The sequence below is a fragment of the Anas platyrhynchos genome, chromosome 1 (assembly GCF_047663525.1).
Source record: "Anas platyrhynchos isolate ZD024472 breed Pekin duck chromosome 1, IASCAAS_PekinDuck_T2T, whole genome shotgun sequence".
Taxonomy (NCBI): domain Eukaryota; kingdom Metazoa; phylum Chordata; class Aves; order Anseriformes; family Anatidae; genus Anas; species Anas platyrhynchos.
Genome location: NC_092587.1, coordinates 1,351,158 through 1,369,535, shown reverse-complemented (window position 1 = coordinate 1,369,535; position 18,378 = coordinate 1,351,158). Strand labels below are relative to the sequence as shown.

At 57.3% G+C, this 18,378-nt stretch overlaps 1 protein-coding gene across 1 annotated transcript; it reads right to left on the bottom strand.

Moving 5' to 3' along the window:
- Nucleotides 1-1,987: 1,987 nt before the first annotated feature.
- SMO (smoothened, frizzled class receptor) lies at nt 1,988-10,553 on the bottom strand. Its single transcript, XM_072037843.1, has 12 exons — nt 10,200-10,553; nt 6,113-6,318; nt 5,770-5,979; nt 5,488-5,660; nt 5,189-5,408; nt 4,971-5,094; nt 4,793-4,885; nt 4,514-4,622; nt 4,203-4,388; nt 3,762-3,910; nt 3,534-3,668; nt 1,988-3,445 (listed from the first exon to the last, which is right to left on the bottom strand). Exons 1-12 carry the CDS (start codon nt 10,513-10,515, stop codon nt 2,874-2,876), a joined length of 2,493 nt encoding a protein of 830 aa, XP_071893944.1. The 5' UTR covers nt 10,516-10,553; the 3' UTR covers nt 1,988-2,873.
- Nucleotides 10,554-18,378: the final 7,825 nt, after the last annotated feature.

Sequence of the window (18,378 nt, the reverse complement as noted above, 5' to 3'; positions counted from 1 at the left end):
GACGCGGAGAGGACGACGGGAGGAGCGAGAGGGGGGCGAAATTAAAGAAAAGCACGGCTTTGTGCACAAAAAGCGCCCGGAAAAGTCCCATATTTGCTGAAATATCCCAATTTTCTTGCCGGAGCGAAATCAGGATGGGTCTCACGGCACCTTCCTGCCTCTCAGTCGGAGCAGAGAGCTCAGCTTTCGCTCTCAGAAGGGGCTTTTGGAACCAAAACTCTTTGCAAGCCGCTGGGGGAGGGATTTGGGGTGGCAGCAGATGGAAATCCCTCCCCGGTGCTGCCTGCTCCGTGTGAAGCCCCGATTTCGGCAGCATCCCAACCCTGAGGGGGGGTCTTGTGCCAGCCTGGGGGCTCACGGGTTGTACCCCGGGTTGGCAGCGCTCCGGCAGCACGGCACCAGGCTGTGCTGGGGGATTTATCTGGAAAAACAGCGGATATTGGGGAGGAAGGGAGAGGCCATGGGATTTGCCCATTTCCACGGCGTTTGGACCTAAAAGCAGCGGCCACGTGGGTGCTGGCACTCGTGGCAGAGCGCAGTGGCAGGGCTGCTTGGCACAGAGCCGATCCCAGCCGCTGCTAAGAGAGGGCAAAAACTCCTCCACGACCACAACGCCGCGAGCATCACCCCAGGAGAAAAAGGGGAAAAAAAATCCATTTACGTGGAAGCTTTTTAGCTCCCGCTGTAACCCGACAGCCTTGCCGGGTATATTTAATAGCAGACGTTCGTTAGCTCTGCTAATTGCAGCTCCTGCTCTGCAAGGCTGGAGATGATTCAGCCGAGTTTCAGAATTTCAGCCTGTTCCTGCCTGGTGGCACGGGGACGTTCGATGCGAGCCATCCGATTGTACCACGGAGATCGATTCCTTCTGGAAAGGGCTTGAAATACCCCAAACTGGAAGGTTTTAAGGCTGTTTTACAACAAGAGGGCAGGTGGGGGGAGAGGAAAGGCTCTTTGCTCCTGCGTAAAGGTAAAGAGGAGCCTGAAACGTTTTGGTCACTGAAGGGGAAAGGATCACGGAGAAATTAGGGTGCTTGAGCTCCTCCCTGTCCCCCTGAGGATGTCCCCAAAGGGGGATTTGTCCTCGGAGCCTTTCCTAACCTCTGCCTCTCCCCTTGCAGCACCCCTGTCCCAGCCCCGAGGGCTTTGGGTACATGGAATGGGTCAGCGATGGAGATCCCCGGGGAAAGCCCAGGCGAGGGGAGGAAATTGGAGCAAATCCCCCAGTTTTGGGGCTGATTCCATGCTATTCTCTTTAAAAAATGAAACCCACAGAAAAATCCTTCAAAATAAAACATTTCGTTCAGCCCCAGACAAACCAGCCCTACCCTGGCTTCCCATTGCACGCCCCAGCCCCAAAACGGCTGCGGAGCGAGCTCAGCCCGTCCCGCTCACCAAAAACCATCAGGAAAACGCAATTCCACCCAAATTTAAGGCAGGACCAGGGGGCTGGGTAACCCATAAGCCTGGACACGACAGTGTGGGCTCCCTCCTGAGCCAGATTAAAAAAAAAAGGACACTTCCCAAAAGCAGCATCTGTCCCTAAACACGTGTCCCTCGGTGGGACCCCGTTGTGGTCAGGGCACCCAGCAGCACCCCAAAGGGACCACCCAGCCCCCGGGTTTGGGGATATTTAAGCCCAGAGTGCCATCTGCTGGCAAGGGGCCCCCCAAAATCCCCCACTTTGCTGCTGGGGGACCTGCTCAGTGCCCCCCAAAACAGCCCCTGGAGTGAAAGGGGCGAAAGGACCGGGATGGGGGCTTCAGAGCAGGACCCATTGCGCTTAAAGATCGCCCACAAAACCTGCTTAGTTTCACAGCTTACCCCATTTCTGCCATTTTCACCCCATTTACACAGGGGCAAATTCCGGGGAAGCTTCATGGGGCAGCTGGCACCATCCCGGAGCAATTTAAGGAGAAAGGAAAAACCCCACAAGGCTTCCCCGCACTCAATACCCCCCAAAAAAAAAGCCCAGGGCATGCACAGGGAATGGAAACTTGGCAAATTTAATACTGATACAGGAGGGTTTTGCTTTACACAGCAAAAAATTAACCCGTGGAGGTCACCAGGATAGCAAAAAAGCCAGGGGCCTACCAGGATTTAATAAACACTCAAGACATTTACAGGGCTAACGGGCGGATACAAAGCACCAGCGAGGACGGGGCGTCCTCCTACCTCAGGATGGCTGTAACCAAGTCTTGTTCTTTTTTTTTTTTTAAAAAAAATAGTAAAAATTAAAAAAAAGCTTGGCTCGGGGGTTGCTGCACCCAGAAAGAGGCGACCCCAGGAGCTGGAAGGCACTTTGGGACCACGGGCGTACCCAAAAAAACAAAAACCGTGAGCACCGCGGGGACGCGGCCGCCACGTCCCGGAGTGTTATAGAAAGAGTAAAAAAATAGTTGTAGTAAAAAATAAAAAATCCCTATTGGCACCACTCGAGTGTGTAAAAGCTCTACGTACCATCTAGCCGTGGGGCGGTGGGGGCAGAGGGCGAGCGGGGGGCGTCAGCGGGGTCCCGGCACCCCGGCACGCGGGAGGAAGCTCCCCAAAATCTACCCTAACCTACCTAGGACCGATGTCCCGGGGGGCCGCCCGCTCCTGCCCCTCACGGGGGGGCGCAGGCTGTGTCCCCAAATCCCCACGGGACTTGTAGGGGGGTCGCTCCACCAGCAGCACCCCCGTTTCTCTTCTCCAAACCCCGTTTCGGCGGCGTCCCATTGGGGTGGGACACGCATCGAGTCCGGCCGGGTGACACGGGGACAGAAATCACCGTCCCCGAGGACACGCTCGGGACCGGCCCCCGGTGCACCGGGGGGGTTGGGGGGGCTGCCGTGTCCCCTGGAGGCTGTCACCATCGTCCCCACCAGCCCGGCTCAGAAGTCCGAGTCGGCGTCCAGCAGCTCGGCGTCCACCAGGTTGGTCCGAGAGTGGATGGGGGCCAAACCGGCGCGGCGACCCCAAGTCCTCGTCCCCCCGCCGTTGGGTAGGGTCTGGGGGGGCCAACGGGGACCCCCGTTGTGATGCTGCCAGCACCCGCCGCTGGGGCCGGGGCTCTCCTCGTCCTCCGGGGTCCCGCTTTCGGGGCAGAAGGGGTTGCTGATGAGGTGGGGGACGATGGCTCTGGGGCTGCGCCCATCCCACGGCCCCCCGGCTACGCCGCCTTCGGGCCGGGTGGCCGCGAGCCCCGGGAGGACGGCGGGGACAAAAGTGTCCCCCCCCCGGCGGGGCACGGCCACCAGGCAGGGCTGGAGGGGCAAACGGGGCAGGCGAGGCACGGCGCTGCTGGAGGGTGGGGGGTCCACGGAGCCCCCCGCGTGGTGCTCGGGGCCCGGGCACACCTCGTCCTTCTTCTTCTTCCTCCTTTTTTTCTTGCGGCTGCGCTTCTGCAGCTCCGGGGAGACGTCGGCCTCCACCACCCACAGGTTGGCCCTCTCCTCCGGTGGCACTGCGGGATGGACACGGGGAGGGTGATCGGCTGCATCCTGCCCCCCCCAACCCCTCTAATCCCAAAAATGATGCCCCCAAGGACTTGCCAGGGGTCGCCACGGGGGTCACGGAGACGTCCTGGGGCAGGATGGCTCCTCTCCTGGCCACCATCTTGGTGACGTGCTGTGCCCACGCCGAGGACACGTCGGCCGACGGCTCGTTGATGTCAAAGGCTAAACCGGCTGCGGGGACAAGAAAAACGGAGTCACGTCAAAAAGGGGACAACGGGGACCCCCCCGGAGGTGGTTCCCATCCCGCCCCGCCACCGCACGCACCCACGGGGCCGTCGTGGGACACGGTGTGCATGCTGAAGGACAGCTCCCGGCCCGGGTCGCGCAGCAGCTCCTTGCGTTTGGAGAAGGCTTTGGCGATCATCTTGCTCTTCTTGATCCTCTTGGGTTGGTCGTCGCTCTGCCCCGTCAGCCTGGGGACACGGCGGGGACACGGGGTGGCCCCATCGGGACGTGGCCGCGTGGAACGGGGCACGCACAACCCCGGGTATGGCACCTGGGGGCTCGGGGACCCTCCCCATCTGGATGGGGCGCACCAAGGGCTGGGGATGGAACGGGATGGACGCGCCCTACACCCCCTGCTCCTCTCCCACTACCTGCTGCGACCCGAAAACTCATCAAAACGGCGGACAAGAGCCCGGGGACAACCTCTGACACCTCGGGATGCACGAGGGGGTGACAGGGTGACATCCCCGGGGGTCCCACCTGCACCAGGTGCGCTTCCAGATGAGCAGGGTGGCTTTGGTCCAAACCCAGGTGCTCATGGAGATGCCGGTGCCGAACATGGCGAAGAGGTTGATCTTCTCCACCAGCAGGCTCGGCCGGTTCTTGATCTCGCACTCCGGGATGGGTTTGTTGGTCTGCGTGGCGATGGTCACGTTGGCCTCGCACCTGCAGGGGCAGACGTGGGGGACAGCGGTGGTCGTGAGGATGGGGACACCCCCCCAACGACGCTCAGCACCCCAAAAAGGAGGTGACGAGGGGTGCTGCGAGCACCCCGACCCCGTCCCACGCACAGGACGTATTCCCGAAAGCTGCGCTCCCACTCCGCCTGGTTGAAGAAGTCGTAGAAGTGGCAGCCGAAGGTGATGAAGACGAAGCCGAAGGCCAAGAAGCCGAAGATGCCTGGAAGAGAAGTCGGAAGTCCCCAATTCAGCCAAACCTCAAGGGTACCAAAAATGCCGCGCCACCACCCACGCAGCTTTGTCCCAGCTCTGGATTGGGCAGTTTAGGTTCAGGGAACCCAACGTCCCCGTTCCCACACCAATTTCCCCCAAAAACAGTGCCGCCCTCACCCAACCGCAGCATGGTCTCGTTGATCTTGCTGGCCGCCTTCTCGCTCAGCAGCCCGGGGTGGTTGCTCTTGATGGAGAAGAGCGTCATGACCCCTGTGACGAAGGGACGTGGCGGTGAGGTGGTGGTGGTGGTGGTGGGGGGACACCCACGGCGCCCCCAGCCCCATCCCGCACCTACCCTGGATGAGGAAATAGCCCCCCACGATGAGGACGAGCCCGATGGGCGCCAGGACGAAGCCGGCGCGGTACCGGTAGTTCTTGTACCCCACGAAGCAGATGCCACTGACGGAGTCACCGTCCACCTGGTAAAAATTGGGACCATAAATGTGGGGTCAACAAGACGCCGCCACCACCACCCCCCAAAAAAAACATTCCATGATCTGGTGGCCCCATTACCTGCGCCACGGCCAGGATGGCCACGGTGAGGACGAAGGGGATGGACCAGGTGATGAGGTGGAAGTAGGAAGTCTTGCCCAAAAGTGGCTGGTAGGTGGTGCCCAACGCCTTGAAGGAGGTGTGCCAAGCGTAGGTCAGCATGACGAACCAGATAACGCCCGACATCAGCGAGTAGTAGACGATGACGAAGATGATGACGCAGGACAAGGTCTCGTTGGAGCTGTGTGGAGGGGTCATCCGGGTTGGGGACGCGAGGCAAGGACCCGAATTTGGATTGAGGGTGAAGGGGGGGCACCTACGTGGGCTCGCCCAGGCGCATGGTGCCGTCGGCGCGGCACACGATCTCGTCGCGGGCGCCGTCCATGAATTGCGCCAGCCAGCCGATGCTGCCCACGAAGAAGCAGGCGTTGACGTAGAAGAGGATGACGGCGGGGTAGCGGTTGGAGTTCCTCCAGTCGGCGACGAACGTGGCCTGGAGGAAGGAAAAAAGAAAAAAAAAATAATAAAAAAAATAAAAGGGACATCTTGGTGGCCAGCCCCACTTTTTGGGGCCGCCGCCGCGGGGCCGCCGCGCGGCTCACCAGGGTGAAGAAGGTGCAGAAGATGGTGACGGAGCTGAAGGCGGCGATGTAGACGTGCATCTCGCGGTGCTCCTTTTCGGTGAAAAGCGGGTTTTGGCACTGGATCCCGCAGCCCTCCACGTCCTCGTACCAGCTTTTGGGGTTGTCGGTGCGCACCAGCGGCGCCTCGCACTGCCCCGAGCTGTTGAACTTGATGTTCTGCACCTCGTTCTGGCGGGGACGGTGGCACCGTGAGGAAGAGGAGGAGGAGGAGAAGACACAACCACCCTACACCAACCCCGATTTTGGGTTCCGAGGGACCCGGAGGCGTCGCGGCGGTGCCCCCCCGTGTCCCCAAATTTACCGGGCAGCCTTCGGGGAAGCGGTCGGGCGTGCACTTGAGGAAGTCGGGCCAGCCCCGCTCGCGCTCCACGATGGTGCAGGGGGCGCGGGTGGCTTGGCACAGGGTCTGGCTGGGCAGCTCCACCTGCCCGTCCTCGCATTTGGGCATGTAGACGGCGCACAGCAGGGGCTGGATCACGTCCCAGCAGCGGGGGGCGTTGCGCAGGCCTGGGGGGCGGCACGGGGTGGGGACGGGGTGGGGACGGGGTGGGGATGGGGACGGGATGGGGATGGGATTGGGATGGGATTGGGACAGGGGTGGTGCTCAGCTCGGTACCCCCCTGTAGCACCCATGGGTGCCGTGCCCCTGCCGATATCGAGCCCCTTCGTGTTGCCCCCCCCTTATACCGCCCCCATGCCCGTCCTGCCCCCCCGTTGTACAGCTCCCCTGTACCCACACCCAGCCCAGCCCCCTGCTATACTGCTCTCCATACGCCCCAAAAGTTACCCCCCAGTTAGTTGCCCCCCCAAAGTTACCCCTCCAAGAGTTACTCCCTCAGAAGTTACCCCCCAGTTAGTTACCCCCCAAGAGTTACTCCTCCAAAAAAGTTACTCCCCAAAGTTACCCCCAAAAAAGTTACCCCCCCAAAGTTATCTCCCCAAGAGTTACCCCCTCAAAAGTTACCCCCCAGTTAGTTACCCCCCAAAAGTTACTCCCCTAAGAGTTACCCCCCAAAAAGTTACCCCCCAAAGTCAACCCCCAAAAAATTACCTCCCCAAGAGTTACCCCCCAAAAAGGTTATCCCAAAAAGTTACTCCCCAAAAAAGTTACTCCCTTATAAGTTACCCCCCCAAAGAGTTACCCCTGCAAGAGTTATCCTCCAGTTAGTTACCCCAAAAAAAGTTATCCCCAAAAGTTACCCCCCCAAAAGGCACCCCTCCCAAAAAGTTACTCCCCAAAGGTACCTCCCCCGAGAGTTACCCCCTCAAAAGTTACCCTTCAGAAAATTACCCCCCAAGAATTACCCTCCAAAAAAGTTAGTACCCAAAAGTTAGTCCCCAAAAGTTACCCCTCCAAAAAAGTTACTCCCCAAAGTTACCTCCCCAAGAGTTACTCCCCAAAAAAGTTACCCCAAAAAAGTTATCCTCCAAGAGTTACCCCTCCAAGAGTTACACCCCCAGTTAGTTATCCCCAAAAGTTGCCCCCCCAGTTAGTTACCCCTCCTAAAGTTACCTCCCAAAATTTAGCCCCCCCAAAAGTTACCCCCCCAAAAAGTTACTCCCTCAGAAGTTACCCCCCAAAAAAAGTTATCCCCAAAAGTTACCCCCTCAGAAGTTACCTCCCCAAGAGTTACCCCCCAAAAAGTTACTCCCCAAAAAGTTACCTCCCCAAAAAGTTACCCCCCAAAGAGTTGCCCCCCAAAGAGTTGCCCCTCCCAAAAAGTTACTCCCCAGAGTTACCCCCCCAAAGTTATCCCCCAAGAGTTACCCCCAAAGAAGTTATCCCCCAATTAGTTACCCCCCAAAAAAGTTACTCCCTCAGAAGTTACCCCCCAAAAAAAGTTATCCCCCAAGAGTTACCCCTCAGTTAGTTACCCTCCCAAAAGTTACTCCCCAAAAGTTACGCTCCCAAAAGTTACTCCCCAAGATTTACCCCTCCAAAAAAGTTACTCCCCAAAGTTATCCCCCAAAAGTAACCCCCCCAAGAGTTACCTCCCCAAAAAAGTTACCCCCAGTTAGCTACCCCTCAGAAAGTAACCCCCCAAGAGTTACCCTCCAAAAAAGTTACTCCCCCAGAAAAGTTACTCCCCCAGAAGTTACTCCCCCAGAAAAGTTACCCCCCCAAAGTTATCTCCCCAAGAGTTACCCCCAAAAAAGTTACCTCCCAAAGTCAACCCCCCAAAAATTACCTCCCCAAGAGTTACCCCCCAAAAGTTACTCCAAAAAAGTTATCCTCCAAGAGTTACCCCCTCAGTTAGTTATCCCCAAAAAGTTACTCCCCAAAAAGTTACCCCTCCAAAAAAGTTACTCCCCCAACGTTATCTCCCCAAGAGTTACCCCCTCATAAGTTACCTCTCCAAGAGTTCCTCTCCCAAAAAAGTTATCCCCAAAAGTTACTCCCCAAAAAAAGAGTTCCCCCCCCAAAGAGTTCCCCCCCCAAAGAGTTATCCCCCAAAAAGTTACTCCTCAAAAAATTTACCCCAAAAAAGTTATCCTCCAAGAGTTACCCCTCCAAGAGTTACACCCCCAGTTAGTTACCTCCCAAAAAGTTATCCCCCAAAAGTAACCTCCCAAGAGTTACCCCCAAAAAAGTTACCCTCACAAAAATTTACTCCCCAAAGTTACCCCCCCAAAGTTATCTCCCCAAGAGTTACCCCTCAGAAAGTAACCCCCCAAGAGTTACCCTCCAAAACAGTTATCCCCAAAAAGTTACTCCCAACAAAGTTACTCCCTAAAAAGTTACTCCTCCAAAAAAGTTATCCTCCAAGAGTTACCCCTCAAAAAAGTTACCCCCCAAAAAAGTTATCCCTAAAAGTTACTCCCCCCAAAGTTACCCCCTAAAGAGTTACCCCCCTAAGTCACCCCTCAAGAGTTACCTCCCCAAAGTTACCTCCCCAAGAGTTATCCCCAAAAGTTACTCCCCAAAAGAGGTACCCCCTCAAAAGTTACACCCCCAACAGTTACACCCCCAGTTAGTTACCCCCCCAAGAGTTACCTCCCCAAAAAAGTTACTCCCCAGAGAATTACCCCTCAGAAAGTAACCACCCAAGAGTTACCCTCCAAAAAAGTTATCCCCAAGAGTTACTCCCCCCAAGAGTTACTCCCCCCAAGAGTTACTCCCCCCAAGAGTTACTCCCCCCAAGAGTTACTCCCCCCAAGAGTTACTCCCCCCAAGAGTTACTCCCCCCAAGAGTTACTCCCCCAGTTAGTTACCCCTCCAAAAAAATTATCCCCCAAGAGTTACTCCTCAGTTAGTTCCCCTCCCACAAGTTCCCCTCCAGAAGTTACTCCCCAAGATTTACCCCCCCCAAAAGTTACTCCCCGAAGTTATCTCCCCAAGAGTTACCCCCCAAAGAGTTACCCCCTCAGAAGTTACCCCCCAAAAGTTACTCCCCAAAAGTTACCCCCCAAAGAGTTACCCCTCAATCAGTTAACCCCCCTAAAAGTTATCCCCTAGTTAGTTACTCCCCCAAAATTACCCCCCAAAAAAGTTATCCCCCAAGAGTTACCCCTCAATTAGTTAACCTGCAAAAAGTTATCCCCCAGTTAGTTAACCCCTAAAGAGTTACCCCCCAAAGTTGCCCCCCCAGTTAGTTACCCCTCCTAAAGTTACCTCCCAAAATTTACCCCCCCCAAAAAAGTTACCCCCCAAAAAGTTACTCCCTCAGAAGTTACCCCCTCAAAAGTTACCCCCAGTTAGTTACCTCTCAGAAAGTTACCCCCCAAGAGTTACCCTCCAAAAAAGTTATCCCCAAAAGTTACTCCCCAAAAAAGTTATCCTCCAAGAGTTAACCTCCCAAAAGTTACCCCCCAAAAAAGTTACTCCCCGAAGTTATCTCCCCAAGAGTTACCCCCTCAAAAGTTACCCCCCAAGAGTTACTCCTCCAAAAGTTACCCCTCCAAAAAAGTTACTCCTCAAAGTTACCCCCCAAAAAGTTACCCCCCAAAGTTATCTCCCCAAGAGTTACTCCCCAGTTAGCTACCCCCCAAAAAGTTACTCTCCAAAAGTTACTCCCCTAAGAGTTACCCCCCAAAGTCAAACCCCAAAAAATTACCTCCCCAAGAGTTACCCCCCCAAAAGTTACCCCCAAAAGTTACTCCTCAAAAAAGTTACCCCAAAAAAGTTATCCTCCAAGAGTTACACCCCCAAAAAGTTACTCCCCATAAGTTACTCTCCAAAATTACTCCCCCAAAAAGTTACTCCCCCAAGAGTTACCCCCCCAAAGAGTTACCCCCTCAAGAGTTACCCCCAAAGTTACCTCCCCAAGAGTTACCTCCCCAAAAAACTTACCCCCCAAGAGTTACCCCTCAGTTAGTTCCCCTCCCAAAAGTTACTCCCCAAGAGTTACTCCCCCAAATTTACCCCCCCAATTTTACTCCCCCCGTACCGGACCACAGCAGCAGCTTGCCGTGTGCCTCCTCCTGCGAGGCGGAGTCGGCGGCCAGCAGCGTGGAGGTGGCCGCGTAGGGCAAGGCCGAGCCCAGGCAGGCCCCGACCCGCAGCCGCTCGCAGGCCGCGGGGCGCCGGCAGCGCTCGGGGGGGGCCGAGGAGTTCCCGGGGGGGGCCGACGGGGGTGGGCGGCGTGGGGAGGGGGCTCCCAGCGCGGAACCCAGCGCCAGAGCCCATAGGAAGCCCCCCAAGTGCCACCGCCGAGACCCCGGCCCGGCCCCCCCGGGCCTGCCCGGCCCCGCCGCCGCCGCCATCCCGGCCCGGCCCCGAGAGGGACCCGGGGGGGGGAGGCACCGGGAGAGGGGAGGGGAAAGGGGAAGGGGAGGGGAAAGGGGGAAGGAGGGGGAAAAGGGGGGGTGGGGAGGAGAAGGGCTGTTTTGGGAAAAAGTTGGGTTTGGGGAGGAAAAGCGGGTTTGGGGAGAAAAAGTGCTGTTTTGGGAAAAAGTTGGGTTTGGGGGGAAAAAGGGCTGTTTTGGGAAAAAGTTGGGTTTGGGGAGGAAAAGTGGGTTTGGGGGAAAAAGTGCTGTTTTGGGAAAAAGTTGGGTTTGGGGAGGAAAAGCGGGTTTGGCGGAAAAAAGTGCTGTTTTGGGAAAAAGTTGGGTTTGGGGGGAAAAAGGGCTGTTTTGGGAAAAAGTTGGGTTTGGGGAGGAAAAGTTCTATTTCGGGAAAAAGTTGGGTTTGGGGGAAAAAAGGTTGGATTTGGGAGAAAACGGGGTTTGGGGGAAAAAGTTGGATTTGGGGAGAAAAGTTGGGTTGTGGGGGGGAAAGGGGGTTTGGGAGAAAAAGTTCTGTTTGGGGAAAAAGTTGGGTTTGGGGGGAAAAGTTCTGTTTTGGGGAGAAGTTGGGTTTGGGGGGAAAAGTGCTGTTTCTGGGAAAAGTTGGGTTTCGGGGGGAAAAGTTGGGTTTTGGGTGGGAAAGGGGGTTTGGGAGAAAAAGTTCTGTTTGGGGGAAAAAGTTCTGTTTTGGGAAAAAGTTGGGTTTGGGGGGAAAAGTTGGGTTTTGGGGGGGAAAGGGGGTTTGGGGAGGAAAAGTTGGGTTTGTGAGGAAAGGGGGTTTGGGGGAAAGAAGTTGGGTTTCGGGGAAAAAGCTCTGTTTTGGAGAGAATTTGGGATTGGTAGAAAAAGTTGGGTTTGGGAGAAAAAGTTCTGTTTTGGGGAGAAGGTGGGTTTGGGGGAGGAAAGGGGGTTTGGGGGAAAAAAGTGCTGTTTCGGGAAAAGTTGGGTTTGGGGGAAAAGCTGTGTTTTGGAGAGAAGTTGGGTTTGGGGGGAAAAGTTCTGTTTTGGGGAAAAAGTTGGGTTTTGGGGGGAAAGTTGGGATTGGGGGAGGACGGGGGGGCTGGGGGAGGAAAGGGGGTTTGGGGTAGGAAAGGGGCATTTGGGGAAAGTTGGGTTTGGGGGGAGAAAAGGGTGTTTGGGGGAAAAAGTGGGGTTTGGGGGAGAAAAGAGGGTTTGGGGGAAAAAGGGAGGTTTGGGAGGAAATGGGATTTGGGGGGAAAAGGAGGGGGTTGGGGAAAAAGGGGGGTTTGGGGAGGAAATGGGATTTGGGGGGAAAAAGGGGGTTTTGGGGTGAAACTGCTTTGGGGAGGGGAGTTGGTGTGAAAAGAGAAAGTTTTGGTTTTGTCGGGTTTTGTTCGTTTTTTTTTTTTTTTCAGGGTAAAGTTTGGTGCGGAAAGTTTGTTTTCAGGAAGTTTGGAAAGTTTCTTTTTGGGAAGAAAAGGCGGCGTTTTGGAGCCGGGAAGTCGCCGTTTTGGGACCGAAAAGTTGGGTTTTTTTGGGGGGGGGGCGGGGGGTACTTTTGGGGGCAGAAATGGGGGTTTTGGGGACAGAAATGGGGGTTTGGGGGGTGACGGAACTTTTTTTGAGGAGAAAAGCTGGGTTTTGGGAGGGGAAGTTGCTTTTTTGAGGAGAAAAGGTTTTTTTTGAGATAAAAGTTGTTTGGGGGGGCTGAAGCTACTTTTTTGGGGGAGAAAAGTTGGGTTTTGGGGCAGAAGTTCCTTTTTTGGGGGGGGAAGTTACTTTTTTTGAGGAGAAAAGTTGTTTTTTTGGGGGGAAGAAGTTATTTTTGAGGAGAAAAATTTTTGGGGGGGGGAAGTTGGGGGGGCAGTTACTTTGAAGAAAAAAGCTGGTTTTGGGGGAAAAAAAGCTGCTTTTGGGGGCGCAGAAGTTGCTTTTCTGGGGGAGGACAAATTTGGGGGAGGCAAAAGTTATTAAAGTTATTTGGGGAGAAAAAGTTGGTTTTGGGGTGAAAAATTACTTCGGGGGGGCTATGAGTTAGTTGGGGGGGGCACTGGGCCCATAGGGGGGCCATTTGGGGCGAAAAAGGTTATTTTTGGGGCTGGAAGTCGCTGTATGGGGGAGAAGAGTTTGGGGGGGGGGAGCAGCATTTTTGGGGTGAAAAGTGGTGGTTATGGGCAAAGAGCTACGGGGGGGGGGGATCCAAAGTCACTTTGGGGAGGAAAAAGGGGAGAAAAAGGTCGTTTATGGGGGTGTTAGGGAGAGGAAAATTGATATTTTTTGGGAAAAAAAGTCATTTTGGGGGAGAAAATTGCTTTTTGGGGGAAAAGCCACACTTCTGGGGGACAAAAATCCCTTTTTTTTTTTGGGGGGGGGGGGGAGAGAAAATTCACATTTTTGGGGTCGGGGGAGGGACATGAAGCCCCCCCCCGGTGTTCCTGGGGATGTCACGGATGGACAGCAGGGGAGGGGTCCGGCCCCAAACGGCGGGTGGCACGGTGTCCCCAAATGTCCCCTGATGTCCCCCAATGTCCCCAAATGTCCCCAAACATTCTCTGATGTCCCCAAGTGTCCCCAAATGTCCCCAGGTGTCCCTAAACATCCCTGATGTCCCCAAATGTCCCCAAATATCCCCAAACATCCCCCAATGTCCCCAAATATCCCCAAGTGTCCCCAAACATCCCCCGATGTCCCCAGGTGTCCCCATGCATCCCCCAATGTCTTCAGGTGTCCCCAAACATCCCAGGTGTCCCATGATGTCCCCAAGTGTCCCCCAGTGTCCCCACATGCCCCCAAGTGTCCCCCAATGTCCTCAAGCATCCCCCATTGTCCCCAAACATCCCCAACGTCCCCAGGTGTCCCCCAGTGTCCCCAAACATCCCTGATGTCCCCAAGTGACCCCAGGTGTCCTCTGGTGTCCCCAAGCATCCCCCAATGTCCCCAAGTGTCCCCCCATGTCCCCTGGTGTCCCCCAGTGTCCCCAAACATCCCCAATGTCCCCAGGTGTCCCCAAACATCCCTGATGTCCCCAAGTGACCCCAGGTGTCCCCTGATGTCCCCAAGCATATCCCAATGTCCCCAGGTATCCCCCGATGTCCCCAGGTGCCCCCCAGTGTCCCCAAACATTCCTGATGTCCCCAAGCGACCCCATGTGTCCCCCAATGTCCCCAAGTGTCCCCTGGTGTCCCCAGGCATCCCCCAATGTCTCCAGGCTTCCCCTGGTGCCCCCGGTGTCCCCCAACGTCCCCAATGTCCCCAGATGTCCCCTGGCATCCCTAAGCGTCCCCCGATGTCCCAAAGCCTACCCTGATGTCCCCAGTCATCCCCCAATGTCCCTAGATGTCCCCTGATGTCCCCAAATGTTCCTGATGTCCCCAAGCATCCCCAACTGTCCCCCAATGTCCCCAGGTGTCCCCTGATGTCCCCAACCATCCCCCCATGTCCCCAAATATCCCCGATGTCCCCAAACATCCTCTGATGTCCCCAGGTGTCCCCAGATGTCCCCAAGTGTCCCCCAGTGTCCCCAAGCATCCCCTGATGTCCCCAAGCATCCCCCAAGTGTCTCCAGGTGACCCCAGATGTCCCCAAGTGTCCCCCAGTGTCCCCAGGCATCCCTCAGTGTCTCCCGATGTCCCCAGGTGTCCCCAAGTGTCCCCCAGGTGTCCCCCACTGTCCCCAAACGTCCCTGGTGTCCCCTGGTGTCCCCAAATGTCTCCGATGTCCTCGGGTGTTCCCCATTTTCCCCTGCTGTCCCCAAGCATCCCCTGATGTCCCCAAATGTCCCCGATGTCCCCAAATGTCCCCGATGTCCCCAAACATCCCCCCCAAACGTGGCTCCATCCTCCGAGCACCGCAGGTGACCGAGGAGCCACCAAACGTCACCGCCGTCCCCGTCCCCATCCCGGGGGACGCACCGGTGACAACGGGGGCTCAGCGCCAAAATTCGGCACCGCGGTGCCACCAAACCTGGTCCTTCACCTCCAGCTCCTCGGGGGGGGGGGTTGCCACCGAGGTGACACCTCCCCAAAAAATAACGGATATGTTGGGGACACCGGGGGGGGCTTGTGGGGACATCACGGGGACGTCACGGGGATGTTGCTGCCACCGTGTCCCCATCCCCTGCTGTGGCACTTTGGGGACACGTCCCCGTCCCCTTGGTGTGGCTGCTCGGGGATGGAGCGCGAGCGGCCCCGATCCCAACCACGTCCTGCTCACCCCATTATTGCTGTCCCCATGTCCCCATGATGTCCCCATGATGTCCCCATGTCCCCTCCCAACCCTTTTCCTGCAGTTTTAGTAGGTCCTACACAAACACAACCTTTAGGAAACGCTGCCCAGGTGGGCTCCCATGGAAGACCCCAAAAAGGACAGCAGCTTCCCCGTGGGGACATCATCCCCCAGATGGGGACAGGGTCCTCCTTATGGGGACAGCCACCTCCCCATGGGGACATCATCCTCTCCATGAGGACCGGCCGCACCCCAAAGCGTCCTCCCACCCCAGGGACACTCGGGGGTCCCCAGGGACACCCAGGGACCCCCTTGGTCCCGGTGCTCGGTACGGGCTGGGGGGACCCCAAAAAACCCACGGGAACCCCAAAAAGGGGTGTGGGGGGAGGATAAAGGGAAAGGGGGGGTCGCCCAGGAGCCCCACCCCCATAAGCCCCACCCCCAGGAGCCCCACCCCAAAAAGTCTGCCCACCGCTCCCTGTGTGCCCACCCACCAGATTTGACACCCACCCGCCAGCCCCACGCACCCACCAGGGTCGTGCCGGCACCCAGCACTTACACACCCCCGTAGGGGACCCTCTGCGCCCACCCAGCAGGTCCGTGCCTCCACCCATCGGGTCCACCCATCGGGTCAAGGTGTGCACCCATAGGGTCAACGCGTGCACCCATAACCAACACGTGCACCCATAAGGTCAACACGTGCACCCATTGGATCAAGGTGTGCACCCATAGACCTATGGGTGCACCCATAACCAACACGTGCGCCCATAAGGTCAACGCGTGCACCCATCAGGTCAAGGTGTGCACCCATAGGGTCAACGTGTGCACCCACCAGGTCAAGGTGTGCACCCATAGGGTCAACGCGTGCACCCATAACCAACGCATGCACCCATCGGGTCAAGGTGTGCACCCATAGATCTACATGTGCACCCATAAGGTCTACACTTGCACCCATAACCAACAAATGCACCCATAAGGTCAATGTGTGCACCCATCAAATCTACGTGTGCACCCATAAGGTCTACACTTGCACCCATCGGGTCAACGCGTGCACCCATGGACCAATGCACCCACCCATTGGGTCAATGTGTGCACCCATGGACCTACGTGTGCACCCATAGACCTACGTATGCACCCACCAGGTCAACGTGTGCACCCATCAGGTCTACTTGTGCACCCATAAGGCCTACATTTGCACCCATCGGGTCAACGCGTGCACCCATGGACCTACGTGTGCACCCCCAGACCGATTTGTACACCCATAAGGTCAAGGTGTGCACCCATAGACCAATGCACGCACCCACCAGGTCAACACATGCACCCATCAGATCTACGTGTGCACCCATAGACCCACATGTGCACCCGTAGACCTATGGGTGCATCCACAGACCAACATATGCACCCCTCAGGTCAAAGCGTGCACCCATCAGATCTACTTGTGCACCCATAAGGTCTACACTTGCACCCATTGGGTCAACGCGTGCACCCATAGACCTACGTGTGCACCCCCAGACCAATTTGTACACCCATAAGGTCAACACGTGCGCCCATCAGGTCAAGGCGCGCACCCATAGACCAACACACCCATCCATCGGGTCAACGCGTGCACCTGTAGGGTCAACGTGTGCACCCATCGGGGTCAAGGTGTGCACCCATAACCAACACATGCACCCATTGGGGTCAAGGTGCGCGCCCATCAGGTCAACACGTGCACCCATAGGGTCAAGGCGCGCGCCCATAGACCACCACACCCACCCATAGGGTCAAGGTGTGCACCCATAACCAACATCAGTTTGACTCCCCCAGCTCCTGCCTCTCCCCCCACCCATCACCAACCCCAGGGGGCAGGGAACTCAAGGCCACGAGGCTGGGGGCCCATCTCAATGGGCTGGTGGCCCACATCTCCGATCTGGTGGCCCATCTCTCCAAGCTGGTGGTCCAACCCTATAGGTCGGTGGCCCGCATCTCCGGGCTGGTGGTCCATCCTTCCAGGCTGGTGGTCCATCTCTCCAACATGGTGGCCCATTCTTATGGGCTGGTGGCCAATGTCTCCAACCTGGTGGTCCATCTCTCCAAGCTGGTGGCCTGCCCCTCCAGGCTGGTGGCCCACACCTCCAGGCTGGTGGCCCACATCTCTAGGCAGGTGGCCCATCCCTATGGGGTGGTGGCCAATGTCCCCAAACTGGTGATCCATCTCTCCAAGCTGGTGGCCAACCCCTCCAGGCTGGTGGTCCATCTCTCCAACCTGGTAGCCCATCTCTTCAGGCTGGTAGCCCATCCCCCCAGGCTGGCAGCCCACCCCTCCAGGCTGGTGGCCCACATCTCTAGGCAGGTGGCCCATCCCTATGGGCTGGTGGCCAATGTCTCCAACCTGGTGGCCCATCTCTCCAAGCTGGTGGCCCACCCCTCCAGGCTGGTGGCCCATGTCTCCAACCTGGTGGCCCACGTCTCTAGGCCAGTGGCTCGTATCTCCAGGTTGGTGGCCCACCCCTCCAACCCGGTAGCCCATCTCTCCAGGCTGGTAGCCCACCCCTCCAGGCTGGTGGTCCATCTCTCCAACCTGGTAGCCCATCTCTCCAGGCTGGTAGCCCACCCCTCCAGGCTGGTAGCCCATCCCCCCGGGCCGGTTGCCACCGCAGGTTGCCTGCAGCCACTCCCCCCAGCCCAGCACCCCCCAGGAATGTGCTGGGGCCACCTCCCTTCATTTTCCCCTTGCCCACCCCAAAACACGGCCCCATGTGGGCCCAGGGGGATGCCCCCAGCCCCTGGTGGCGGCCGGGACCCCTCCTTCATCCCACAGCCTCCTCCTCACTGGGATGGCAGTTGGGGGCTCTGGGGTGGGGATGTGGATGGGGGGGGGTGCCCGTAGAGGGATTGGGATTGGGATTGGGATTGGGATTGGGATGGGATTGGGATTGGGATGGCATGGGGATGGGGATGGAATGGGGATGGGATTGGGGATGGGGATAGAATGGGATTGGGGATGGGATTGGGGTTGGGATTGGGATGGGGATGGGATGGGATAGGGATTGGGATTGGGATGGGATTGGAGATGGGTATGGGATGGGATTGGGATTGGGATTGGGATGGGGATGGGATTGGGATTGGGGATGGAATTGGGGATGGGATGGGATGGGGTGGGATTGGTATTGGGATTAAGGTTGGGATTGGGATGGGATGGGATGGGACTAGGATTAGGATTGGGATTAGGATTAGGATTGGGATTGGGATTGGGATTGGGATTAGGATTTGGATGGGAATGTGGATGGGATGGGATGGAATGGGGATTGGGACTGGGACTGGGATTGGGATTGGGATGGGGATGGGATGGGGATGGGTTTAGGATTAGGATTAGGATGGATTGGAACACGTTCCCCTCCCCCACTCCCCCCACCTGTCTCTCCACGTGCCTCCACCCCCTGGGGGCGTGGCCTGAACCTGGAGGGGGCGTGGCCGAGCGGCTGAGGGGGCGTGGCCAAACAGCGAAGCAGGCGCCCTACACGTGACCAATAGGCGGGGTGGCGCGTGTGTGGGCGTGGCCTAATTGGGGTGGGCGTGTCGGTGGGCGGGGCTTAGCGGGGCGGTGCGGGCGGGCGCAGACAGGCGCGGGCGGGCTCGGGCGGGCGCTTTTTATTCCCGTACGGTTTTTTTTGGGGG

Coding starts and splice junctions, on each gene's coding strand:
- SMO (XM_072037843.1), bottom strand. CDS start 10,515: ATGGCGGCGGCGGCGGGGCCGGGCAGGCCCGGGGGGGCCGGGCCGGGG. Junction 3,669..3,761: donor GTCCCACGACGGCCCCGTGG/GTGCGTGCGGTG, acceptor TTGTCCCCGCAG/CCGGTTTAGCCTTTGACATC. Junction 3,446..3,533: donor GACCCCCGTGGCGACCCCTG/GCAAGTCCTTGG, acceptor TCCATCCCGCAG/TGCCACCGGAGGAGAGGGCC.